The 13468-nt window shown below is 45.7% G+C and overlaps 1 protein-coding gene across 1 annotated transcript in view; it reads left to right on the top strand.

Moving 5' to 3' along the window:
* Positions 1-13468, top strand: part of sorl1 (sortilin-related receptor, L(DLR class) A repeats containing) — a 67594-nt gene that overhangs the window by 16704 nt on the left and 37422 nt on the right. Inside the window, exons 6-10 of the mRNA XM_056610519.1 lie at positions 6141-6321; positions 7826-7927; positions 8501-8670; positions 10419-10611; positions 10930-11047. Coding sequence (XP_056466494.1) covers positions 6141-6321; positions 7826-7927; positions 8501-8670; positions 10419-10611; positions 10930-11047 — 764 coding nt within the window. The remainder of the gene's footprint in view (positions 1-6140; positions 6322-7825; positions 7928-8500; positions 8671-10418; positions 10612-10929; positions 11048-13468) is intronic.

Below are 13468 nucleotides of genomic sequence, written 5' to 3'. Positions count from 1 at the left end.
CCTCCCTTTGCGATTTTCCAGCTGAATTTAAGAAACAGGAATATGTAGGCATCAAACTTGCATCTGTGTCAATGATAGCATCGCCAGGTCATTCCCACAGGCTGATAACACCAAAGCGGAGGGCGCCCCAGCCCCCCGCCCCCTATACTGATAGTAGTCCTGAGTATTACTGAGACAAAAAAGGGTTCAGCCGTAGACAAAGTATAAAGGACGTTTCGCATAATCTGCTGAACCCAAGGTTGCCTATGTCAAAACATGGCAACTTTTGCATTCCTGCTATAACCACTAAGAGAGTAAACAAAGGGAAACGTAGACACACTGCTAACCTCACAAATCTCTTACATATTTCCTCCAAACCAAAAACAACCTTAAAGCCTATCAACAACACCATCAAGATGGGTCTACTTAATGTTAGGTCTCTTAATAACAAATCATTTTTAGTTAATGATTTTATTACCACCTCTAAACTGGATTTTATGTTTTTAACTGAAACATGGCTGGAACAAAATAACAGTGCAACCGTTCTGATAGAGACAGCTCCTCCCAACTATAACTTTTTTGATGCATGTAGATCTGGAAAAAGAGGTGGAGGGGTTGCTGTTATATTTAATGCAAATTTTTTCGATGAATTCACAGAATTATTGTCTAGCATCTCCACAGACTTTGACTGTCTAGTTATAACTGGTGACTTCAATTTTCATACTGATGATTTGAATGACAAGTGTGCAAAAAAACTTTTTACCATTTTGGACACATTTGAACTGTCCCAACATGTGAAAGAGACTACTCATTGTAAGGGCCACACTCTAGACCTGGTTATCACAAAGGGCCTCAATGTTTCTGATCTCTCTGTGACTGATCCTTCCTTGTCTGACCACTTTTGTGTTTTCTTTAATATATCGTTTATTCCCGACATACAGACAAAATCAAATACTGTCAAAAAACGGTATATCAATGAAGAATCGTATGTACTTTTTAGAAAGGCCATCTCCTTACTACCGCCTCTCAACCCATGTTCTGCTGATGATCTTGTAGAAAACTTTAATTTGAAAATTTTGAAAATCATGGATGTCATTGCACCTTATAAGGTTAAAACGATTTCTGGAAAGCAAAAGGCACCCTGGAGAAAAGCTGCCTCTGTAACAGCACAGAAAAAAGAATGCAGGAAGGTTGAACGCATCTGGCGTAAAACAAAACTTCAAATTCACCATGATATCTACAAAGAGAGCCTCCGTGCCTACAATTCTGACTTAAAAAGTGCTAGAGAAACATTTTTCTCCAATATCATTAAATCCAATAATAATAATGCAAAAACCCTATTTGCAACTGTTGACAGACTGACCAACCCCCCAACACAAATTCCACCTGATCTCCATTCCACGCAGAAATGCAATGAGTTTGCAGCTTTTTATGCTGATAAAATTGAAGGCATCAGACGCGCCATCAATATCTCCACTTCAAACAAAAATGTTGGACTACCACCCTGTTCAGGCAAAAGTAACGTGGCAGGGATGGCATGCTTTAATGTTATTGACTGTAAAACTCTTGTGGAAACTGTTACACAACTAAAGCCATCCACCTGTTGCCTTGATTCTTTACCTACCAACCTCTTTAAGAATGTTTTTGACTGCCTAGCAATAGACATATTGCAGATAGTTAACAACTCTCTCCAGTCAGGCAACTTCCCAAAAGCCCTGAAAACTGCAGTTATTAAACCCCTTTTAAAAAAGCGGAGCCTAGATACCTCTATTATTAACAACTACAGACCAATATCAAATCTGCCCTTCATAAGTAAAATCATTGAGAAAGTTGTCCTCCAGCAACTTAATCACTTCCTGGCATCAACTGGTTGTTATGACACCTTCCAATCAGGATTTCGACCCCTGCACAGCACTGAGACCGCCCTCATTAAAGTTGTAAACGACATCCGTCTTAACACAGACTCTGGCAAAACCTCAATACTAATGCTACTAGACCTCAGTGCTGCATTCGACACTGTAGACCATACAATACTCTTGGACAGGTTAGAAAACTGGGTGGGGCTTTCAGGCACAGTCTTAAATTGGTTCAGATCCTACCTACAAAATAGGAACTACTTTGTTTCCATCGGCGACTTTGTATCAGAATCAACCAACGTGATGTGTGGAGTCCCACAAGGTTCGATCTTAGGGCCCTCTTTATTCAACATCTACATGCTCCCACTAGGGCAAATCATGCATAATAACAATATTGACCATCATTGCTATGCTGATGACACGCAAATCTATGTATCGCTATCACCAAATGACTATCGGCCCATAGATCTGCTGTGCCAGTGCATTGAGCAAGTGAAAGACTGGATGTGCCGAAATTTCCTTCAGCTAAATGAGGATAAAACAGAGATAATTGTATTTGGTGCTAAAACGGAAAGGCTTAAAGTAACCCAACACCTTCACTCTCTGTCCCTGAAAACCTCAATCAAAGCCAGAAACCTAGGGGTTATCATGGATTCTGATTTACATTTCGAAAGTCACATCAAATCAGTTACAAAATCTGCATATTATCACCTTAAAAATGTAGCAAGACTTAGAGGGCTCATGTCCACCGAAGACTTACAAAAACTTGTACATGCCTTTATCACTAGTAAGCTTGATTACTGCAATGGTCTCCTTACAGGTCTCCCAAAACAAACTCTAAGGAAGCTTCAGCTTGTTCAGAATGCTGCTGCTAGAGTATTAACAAAGACCAAAAAATTTGAACATATTACACCAATTCTTAAATCGTTACATTGGCTTCCTGTAGGTCAGAGAATTGATTTTAAAATCATGTTGCTAACCTATAAATCCCTACATGGTTTAGGCCCAAAATATTTAACTGATATGCTTCCACTACATAAGCCTTCTAGAACACTAAGATCTTCTGAGACCAATCTGTTAATTATCCCCCGAGTAAACACGAAACATGGGAAAGCAGGATTTAGTTACTATGCAACAAATAGCTGGAATAAACTCCCTGAGGATTTAAGACTTGCCCCAACTCTGAGCACCTTCAAAACAAGATTGAAGACTTTTATGTTTGCTTTAGCTTTCTGCTAAATCTTAAATACTTTAGCTTTATTTTACTAAAATGCCTTTTTAACTCACTTTCAATTTTACTTACTAAAAAGCCTTTTTAACTTTCTATTTTACTCATTTCTTTGCATATGTTTTCTTTTCTTTTTTAATGTATAACAATGTTTATATGTGAAGCACTTTGAGTCTGCCTTGTGTATGAAAAGTGCTATATAAATAAAGTTGCCTTGCCTTGCCTTGCCTACAATGGTGGCCAGAAGGGGGAGGGTGGCTATGCAGTGTCGAGGTGGACTCTGCACAGGTGAGTCTTGAGTCTTTTTCGCAAGATAGTGAGCGACTCTGCGGTCCTGAGAGCGGCAGGGAGCTCGTTCCACCACTGAGGTCCCAAAACCGAGAAAAGTTGTGACTTTGCTGAACGGCCTTTGCTAGCTCTTAGCGATGGCGGTACCAGGCGTCCAGCTGAGGTAGTTGAGCGGAGGGATCGAGCTGGGGTGTGTGGCTTTAGCAATGCTTGGAGGTAGGCAGGGGCAGTTCCATCGACTGCCTTGTATGCCAGTACCATCATCTTAAATTTGATGCGAGCTACTACAGGGAGCCAGTGGAGGTCCCGGAAGAGGGGGGTCACATGGGAGAACTTCGGTAGGTTGAACACGAGGTGCGCTGCCGCATTCTGGATGCGCTGCAAAGGTTTAATCGCAGAGGCAGGAAGTCCAGCCAGGAGTGAGTTGCAGTAGTCGAGGCGGGAGATGACCAGCTTCTAGTGGACTAGAAGCTGAGCTGCTTCCCTTGTGAGGAAGGGCCGGATTCTGCGGATGTTGTAAAGTGCAAATCTGCAGGATCGGGCCACCGCAATGATGTTTGCGGTGTAGCATAACTGATTGTCCAATACCACACCGAGGTTTCTGGCAATTGGAGAAGGAGATACAGTGATATTCTCAACGGTGACCATTAAGTCCATGTTTGGGCAATCTTTCCCTGGGATTAGGAGGAGCTCGGTTTTGTTGAGGTTAAGCCTCAGGTGATTGGCAGTTGTCCAGGTGCTGACGTCCGCCAGACATTCCGATATGCGTGTTGCAATCAGGGCTTTAGTCAGTATAGAGTGTCGTCAGCATAGCAACTGGTCGAGGAGAATGAGAACCGATGAGAGGGACGAGGCTCTGGCAGCACGGAGGGACTCAGTCACCGCGGGGAGTGCCGTCTCAGTGGAGTGTGCCTTCTTGAAACCTGACTGGTGAGGGTCAAGAAGGTTGTTAGATGAGAGATAGGAGGACAGTTGGTTAGCAACGGCACGTTCCAGTGTTTTAGACGGGAATGAAAGAAGAGATACCGGTCTGTAGTTCTGGATGTCGGTGGTCTTAAGAGTTGTTTTTTTGAGGAGAGGCTTTATTCTGGCAGTCTTGAAAGATGCTAGAACAATGCCTGAAGTGAGGTAGGAGTTGATAATTGAGGTGAGAAATGGCAGGATCTCGCTTGAGACATCCTGGAGGAGAGAGGAGGGGATAGCGTCAAGGGGGCAGGTTGTGGCATGGTTAGATGTTATTATTCTGTTGACCTCGTCAGAGGTGAGAGGGCTAAATTGGGTAAATATATATATATTTTATGTTAAAACATAAAATATGAGACAAAATACAAGTTCAATACTAAGTGCAATTTTGAAAATGCATTACGATTATTGACTAAAACGTTTGCAATTTCCGATGGAGTCTTGACGTCAAACTGTTAACATCTTTATATTCATTGAGTCACTAGGGTCACGCTCCTCCCGTAAAGTCTTTACGGGGCGTTTATACAGGTCATTGTTATGAAAGGTGGAGGGGTGATGGACATGTATTTAATGAGCCTTGATGAAGAGGGAATGAGGACCATGGGGGATCAGCAACAGCTCCAAGCAGCAAGCCCCTTTCTGCTCCGCCCTCTGCTCAGTCACCCCCCCGTCCTCCCCCTTCCATGTAGTCCCAAACACGTAGGCAGCACTGTGCTCTGTGTTGAAAGTCCTGGTTTTACTGTCCCTGTTTGGTGTCTATTGCTATTTTATTACCCTTTAGTTTTGGCTTTACTGTAGAGTGTCCTTGGGTGACATGAAAGGCGCTTGAAGTGAAATTTATTATTATTATTATTATTATTATTATTGGAGTGGCCTGATTGCACCTGTAAGGCGGTCGTTCAGTCAGTCTAATCCCCAGGGCCCAGATCAACCATAGTGCCAAGGATGTTCAAACCTTTATCGGCGGGCTCTCTCAGGATGCACAACAACCAGCCCCTCATGGTTACAGAAGGGTTGAACCCCCTCCCTCACAAACCCCCTCTAGGCTGACCAGCAGCTAGGATGTGAGTCCAGTTGGGCTTCTGAAGGATGTATAGTTTCACTGATACATAAAATAAGCTGTTTAATACTGTTTGTGTGGAAGACGGCTGGTTTCAGCAGCCTCACCTGGCCCTGTCTGATTGGACTCTGGGGCTTGGTGAGGCTGCACACGGGTTGCACATTGTGTCATCAGTGTGTACTGGTTAAATCAGCCATCACAGCGCTCTCAAACATAGAGGTTAGAGATTGTGTTCTAATGTTCACTATATAATGAACCCTTCCAACCCCGTATCTTTAAAGGTATTTTCTTCTATGTTTTGTTATGAGAGCATTAAGAGAGTATGAAAAAGAAAACTGGTGCTTTGAAGCAGTAGCATGAACATGATTCAACCCACACCACACCCCACCCCACCACACCACACACACACATCTTTCTGGGAATGCCTCTGCGATGGCAGACGTGATCCAGAAGCGTCCGACTGGTTGAGCAGTATTTTTTCCAAAGGAGCCCAGCTCTCCGCTGAGCTTCACTGGGAGGCTGGGGAGGTCATCCGCTCAACTCATTAATTGGAGTGAAAACAAAGGGCACTGAAATGCACGTATCACTAATTACCTTTTGATCCTGACTTATCCTCACACCCGACACTGAAGCTCATCAGCAACAATCTCCCCCACTCCTTGTCTTTGCCTACTCTAACCTACCCCCTCTCCCTGGATCATCTCCTCATCTTCTTCTCTTCCTCCCCACCTCCTTCCCCTTCCTCTCCATGTCCCGCCGCCCGCAGGGGCGTGGAGCCCTACGACCCGCCCACCACGGTGCTGGTGCAGCGCCGCGAGCCCCAGGGGGTCTCCAGCGTCCTCAGCTCCACCGACTTCTTCCAGAGCAAGCAGAACCGCCGCGTGGTCCTGGAGCACGCCGACAGCTTCCAGCTGCGCGACAAGTACATGTTCGCCACCTCGCCCCGGGTGAGTCCGGGGGGGCGGGGAGGCAGGGGAAGGGAGGACCTGAGACCCGAGACCCGGGGATGAGGGGAGTGAGACGGGGAGGGATGTATTAATACTCGGGAGAGAGAGAGAGAGAGAGAGAGAGAGAGAGAGAGAGAGAGAGAGAGAGAGAGAGAGAGAGAGAGAGAGAGAGAGAGAGAGAGAGAGAGAGAGAGAGAGAGAGAGAGAGAGAGAGAGAGAGAGAGAGAGAGAGAGAGAGAGAGAGAGAGAGAGAGAGAGAGAGAGAGAGAGAGAGAGAGCAGCAAGGAGTTAGACAGACAGGCAGGGATGGAGTGAGGCAGACAGGCAGGGATGGAGTGAGGCAGAGGGATGGAGTGAGGGAAAGAGTGAGGCAGGACTCCAGACTTGCAGTACTCCCAGAAGTCTGCGTCACAACATGAATGCTCAGACCTGCTACGCATAGAACTGTGAATCCAGTTTTGGACGGAGTGCAGGAGAAAGAGAGCAAAAGGAGGCCTTTAATCAAATAATATTAATGTAAACAGGAAGTACCCACAGCGGTGGCTTTTTTCCACAGCATAAACGAATGAGGGGGAGATAAAGGAGAACACTCATTTAATATGTTTGCCTTCACAGCTATGTATTTTATGATCGTCATGTACTGTGTTTATCTAGTGAGCCAGGATGTTATCTGATCAAAAGAGGTTATTTGATATTATGATATCGTTCTGCAGTGTCACTAGCTCCGCCCATAGCTAGGATACTCTTTAGAACCTCTCTCTTTATTTCTCTCTCTCTCGCCTCTCATTTATATATTAATATATATATATATATATATATATATATATATATATATATATATATATATATATATATATAACAGATTGTGTCAGGAATACATTAGCGCCTTCCACATGACACATGACTTGTGTTTTTTCACGTTTGGCTGAATCCTTGAAGCTGCTTGTTGATCTGTTATCTTGTCAGCGGATGACTGTTGGTTCAGCAAACGCTGCCTAGCTGATTTTGCAGTGAGGCGCTACACAAAATTCAGTTCAGTTTCAGAGTTGAGTGTGTGATTAGTTAGATGTCTCTCCAGTGTTACATTGTGTACATATTGTGAGTAATGGTTAATGGAAGCTGGGGAGATGTTGTTTCAGAAACAGGTTCCACCAGAACAGCAGAAGGTGTTCTGTATCCTGCCTTTCACTCCTCAGGTCTGAAGTGCCCTAGGATTTAATAAGGAGAACAAACCGGCCTATTACAGGGCTTCCTTAAGAGGACACACGTTTCAAACGTCTTTCAAGTTTCATTGCTCTTGCACTGCTTCCGTTTTTGTAATCTTTTTGGCTGTTGAACAATGCTGTTTCTTCTGTTTATATTGAAATAAGAAAGGTTACGACAAGCATTTGTTTTCCACAAAGAACCTGAATCACCACTAGAGCGTGCAATGAATTCCTAGATAATACAGGGCATCTAGCATCTGCTCCATCCATTCATTCCATTAATGCATTTGTTCCTGCAGAAGTTGCTTGGTAGACCGGAGACGTCGTCTGTTCAACTGTGGGTGTCGTACAACCGCCAGCCCATGAAGGCCGCCCAGTTCATGACCCGCCACCCCATCACGGTGAGTCTGCCCGGTCCAGTGGGTCTCGGCGGGACCTCTGCTCGCTGTCTCAATGGAGCAGGGTGCCCTTCACTGGTGTTACATACGACTTCCATCAGAGGATCGGTTAACAAACATGGCCAAATTTCTGTTAATGAAGAGGCAACCGATTTAAGGGATTACAATGGAATACATAGAGGACCCTCGCATGATTTGTAATGTTTTCCTCACTATTGTGTATTAATGTAAAAGTGATATTGGTATTAAATTATATCCGGTTGAGTCCAGTAGGTTCTGTAAGATGCTACCATTAGCACAAGGCTTGACCTGCGAACTTTGTCCCTCGCCGTGCAGGAGTACTACATAGGTTCTGTAATGGGCTAATGTGTTCCCTCGCTTCAGGAGTACTGCATAGGTTCTGTAATGGGCTAATGTGTTCCCTCGCTTCAGGAGTACTACATAGGTTCTGTAATGGGCTAACGTGTTCCCTCGCTTCAGGAGTACTACATAGGTTCTGTAATGGGCTAATGTGTTCCCTCGCTTCAGGAGTACTACATAGGTTCTGTAATGGGCTAATGTGTTCCCTCGCTTCAGGAGTACTACATTGCCGACGCCTCGGAGGACCAGGTGTTCGTGTGCGTCAACCACGTGAACAACGTCACCCACCTCTACATCTCGGACGTGCAGGGCCTCTCCTTCTCGCTGTCCCTGGAGAACGTGCTGTACTATAGCCCCGAGGGCCCAGGAAGCAACACGCTCATCAGGTAGCCTTTGATTGTCCCCACCTAGTAGCCCCCAACTAACAGGTCAGCTGACAGGTCAATCAAAATCTAACAGAAAATGGTTTAACTACACAACTACACAGTGCTTCAAAAATTCTTGGCATGGGACCGCACAGCTAATCGAGAAGTAAGCTGGACATCTTTTGCAACGTTGTGTAATGTCATGTTTATCGAATAGTCGAGGGAGTTGACGTATCAGTGAACCCATGTTTCAGCTGGAATGTGAACACTGAGATTTAAAGAAAGTGTTTGGGCAGAGAGTTCTATGAAGGCGGTGTGGGCGTGTTATCCCCATGGTTACTGGGCACATTGCGGTATTATGCTACAAGTTTCCGATAAGCTTACTATGAAGCAGAAATCAAACTATACTGCTGGTCAGACCGGTATACGGTATTCACACACATCCTCACACACCGTAGCGTAAAGGTGTCAGGGAAGCCTGATAAACAAAAGTTATTTAGGTGTACTTTCTCTTTAGGGGGATGGTTTGTTAGTTGAGGAAGTAGTTGCATATTTGCCTGCATGCCTTGCAGGCAAATATGTGAGCTGGACTTCTAAAGCGATACTATTGCTACATGCTTTCTGTTACCTAATTAAACTCGCCCTTAACCCTAACGGGTCATGGTAACAGACTAATGCAAACATGCGTGTTAAGAAGCTAGACGCTAAAGATGCCAGGTATGGACAATATAGTCATTTGATGAATAATCAGCATACTGCTAAATAAATATCTGCTAATTTAAACGTTTGTTAGAGCCAGTGTTGAACTTATGAAAAACAAGAGTTTGGTTCAGAACCAAAGAGTGCAGACCAAACGGACTGAAACAGCTGTGGTTCCTTGACTTGCGTCACTGTGAAGCTTTCTACCACATTTCTTTATCGCAAGCAAAGAACCACTGCATTCAAAAGTCCACATTCCTGAAATATTCCCTTTTCACCAAGGAGCTTCTGCAGCTGGAGTTGGTATTTAAGTAAACACAACGGAAGGATTTCCATTCTACTGCGATTCTTGATACTCAACCTTTTCCTCTGTAGAGCTTAACTTCAAGCACATTACATTATAGAATCAGGCAGCATCGTGTGAATTGTACCTTTTTATTTGAAACATAGTTCATGCATCATAACTCTTTTAGCAGTATACTTTCGGCCTACTGACATGGGAAAGTTGTGATGGAAATGTCCCCAAATTCGTGCCAGCCATAAAAACAGAGACGACAGGGGAGATTTGCAAAAGTTGAATAGACCCTTTGAGGCATGCCATCAACCAAGTATGATCGACCAGTTTTACACAGTAAAAAGTGGGAAATCACAAGCAAGTTAGATTTACCCAAATGATTGATTCAAACCAGGCAATTGCATGCATACGTATTAATCAGTAAAATGACACTAACACTAACAGTTAATAGCATAAAGTAGGCCTGCTGCCTACATGCTGTAGTACTTTCACCTCCACTTGGGGTCACCTGACACAGCTCAACGATGCCCCCTAGTGTCTCCCCCTCACACGTTTCCCAAGACACTGTTTCACAGAACACCTGCCCACCTAACACCTGTGACCGACGCTACCACTCTATAATTAAACATCAAGTTGTTACAATAGAGTGGCTATGTCATACCCTATGTTGTTGTCCCTGTCCGCCAGAAGTTAATGAGCGTTCCGCCCAGCTTCCAACGTTGCCATGGTGACGTAAAGTAATGCAGCTGACGCGTTTCTCCGATGTGTCGACCAGGTACTTTGCCAATGAGCCGTTCGCCGACCTGCACCGCGTGGAGGGGCTGCGGGGCGTCTTCGTCGCCACGCTCGTCAACGGCTCGGCCAGCGAGGACAACATGCGCTCGGTCATCACCTTCGACAAGGGGGGCACCTGGGAGCTGCTGCAGCCCCCCGCCGCCGACAGCCAGGGGGGGCGCATCGACTGCCAGGTAGACCACACTAGATAAGATAATAATATAATAATCTTTTAGATTATTATTGTTCTGGCAAATGATAGGTAATTATCTACTTCAGTTTTACTGAAGGAGTTATACCAAACCACTACAACGTATATGTTGCCCATATCTCAGTGCAGTCCACATCTACTTTTGAAGACAAGACATTATGTTTATTTCTTAATTAATGTTTGTGTTAAGCAATCAGGCCCATTAGTTAGTCAGATACAAGTCCACTCCAAAGAGGTGCAGGGACTTGAACCTGGCCCGCTGGCTCACAGGACCGATGTTCTCCTCTCTCTCCCTCTCCAGCTGTCTAAGGGCTGCTCCCTGCACCTGGCCCAGCGTTGGAGCCAGCTGCTCAACATGCAGCTGAGGCGGATGGCCATCCTATCCAAAGAGTCGGCCCCGGGGCTCATCCTGGCTACAGGTGAGCCAGGAGCCACTCGGTCTATCAGGAACTCAACCATGGATAAAAACAGTGTTCCACCAACAATACGATGGCGATCCATTACTGAAACACAGCCTGTTGTTAGTTGGCCAATACTCTGCTTCACCAGGCAGGTGACCTAGTTTTCATGGTTGGCCTCGGGATGGGACGCCTAGTGATGATTGTAGCCACTGGTTACATTGCAACGTGTGTGTGTGTGTGTGTGTGTGTGTGTGTGTGTGTGTGTGTGTGTGTGTGTGTGTGTGTGTGTGTGTGTGTGTGTGTGTGTGTGTGTGTGTGTGTGTGTGTGTGTGTGTGTGTGTGTGTGTGTGTGTGTGTGTGTGTGTTACGTCCCCCGCTAGGGGAAGGGGAGGCAACATATAACCAGATGTTTTTGGTTTAACTGAAAGTTGTTTATTTAGCCCACGTCCGGGGAAAGGCACATCCAAATTAACATAATGGTCAGCCAATCACACGCGGGGAAAACACATGATCATTAGCATAAGCATCGTGTAACTGAAGGTTTTACCCATGAGGGCGGGGCGTCAATCTGCAACCGTAACACCCCCTCCCTTAAACACAAACCATTAGGCTTTGGTAACATAATTAATTACAGCAGTTATCAAGCTACAACCTAGACAGAGCATCTGCCAACACGTTCTCTGACCCCTTCTTGTGACATATTACTAAGTTGTACTCTTGGACGATCAACGCCCACCACATAAGCCGCTGGTTGTGATTGTACATGCGAGATAGAAAAACAAGAGGGTTATGGTCGGTGAATATTACGACTGGTAATGGGCTGGACCCGACATACACTTCAAAATGCTGGAGTGCTAACAGCAAAGCAAGGGTTTCCTTTTCAATAGTGGAATATCTGACCTGATGCTTGTTTAACTTATGTGAAAAATAACACACCGGGTGGTCGACCCCATCAGCATCTTCCTGCAACAGTACCGCACCAGCTCCAACGGCGCTAGCATCCACCTCTAGCTTAAAGGGTCTGGTGAGATCAGGAGCGGCGAGCACCGGAGTGTTGCTTAGGAGAGCCTTGGCGCTTTCAAAAGCATGTTGGCACTCAGGGGTCCACACAAAGTCCACCTTTGGGCTGAGCAGATTGGTTAGCGGATGTGTAATAGTCGAGAAGTTACAGCAGAAACTCCGGTAATAACCTGCCATGCCTAAGAACCTACGAAGTGCTCTTCTTGTTGATGGAATGGGGCACTCTGTTATTGCTTGCACCTTTGCGTCTACCGGGCGGACTTGGCCTTGACCAACCTGTCTCCCCAAGTAGGTGACGGTGGCCTTCCCGAATTCACATTTCACCAGGTTCAACGTGAGGGAAGCTTTGGCGAGACGTGTGAACACCTGGTCAAGGATCTGCATGTGCTCCTCCCAAGTGGTAGTGTACACAATCAGATCATCAAGATATGCGTTACAGTTAGCCACCCCGGCCAAAACCGAGTTTACTATCCTTTGAAAGGTTGCTGGGGCGTTACACATGCCGAACGCCATGACGGTATACTACAAGAAATGATCTGGAGTTACGAAGGCCGAGATTTCGGACGCGCGATCCGTCAGTGGTACTTGCCAATAGCCTTTGAGTAAGTCTAGCTTAACATATTTAGCTGTACCCAAGTTATCCACGCAGTCCTCCATCCGCGGAAGGGGATACGAATCGAGAATGGTGACGGCGTTCACTTTACGGTAATCCGTGATGAATCGAGGTGAACCGTCGGATTTAGCCTCTAGAAGGCACGGGGAACTCCACGGACTGGAGCTGGGAATGGCTAAGCCATGTTCTAAGAGGTACTCTGCCTCTACCTTCATTAGCCCACGCTTAACTGGGTTCACTCGATACGGATGCTGTTTAATCGGCTTAGCGTTGTTAACGTCAATGTGGTGCTGGAGGACGTTGGTTTGATTCGGAACGTCGTTGAAGAGGCTGGGGAAATGGTTTATCAAGTTAGTCACGTCACCTTGCTGCTCGGTGGACAGGTGATCTAACCGAGAGGATAACACCTCGAGCATCTCCGAGTTGGGCAACCAGGCACCCTGACGTGTGGGATGCCCCATCAGCTGTACCTCATCATCAGCAGGTTCCGCAGCGTCCTCTGCCACTATTAGCGTGGCGCAATCACCAACAACAACAGGGATTTCGGCGGAACTCCTGTTGCTCTCTCCCCTGGAAAAATACGTTTTCAGCATGTTAATGTGACACGTGAGTTTTACGCCTTCTTTCAGGAGTTTTAATGACGTAGTCGGTGTCGCTGAGACGATCGCAGACTTCATATTGACCGGAGAATCTAGCGGAGAGGGCCGACCCACACTTTACCGCCCACCTGAAAGTGTTGAGGAACGGCGGAACGGTCGTAACGACGCTTCATGGTGGACTGGGAGATAGAAAGACACTCTCTTGCC

The sequence above is a fragment of the Gadus chalcogrammus genome, chromosome 16 (genome assembly GCF_026213295.1).
Source record: "Gadus chalcogrammus isolate NIFS_2021 chromosome 16, NIFS_Gcha_1.0, whole genome shotgun sequence".
In the NCBI taxonomy this organism is placed as follows: domain Eukaryota; kingdom Metazoa; phylum Chordata; class Actinopteri; order Gadiformes; family Gadidae; genus Gadus; species Gadus chalcogrammus.
The sequence above is the reverse complement of the archived record's forward strand: the minus strand, read 5'-3'. Positions and strand labels throughout refer to the sequence as shown.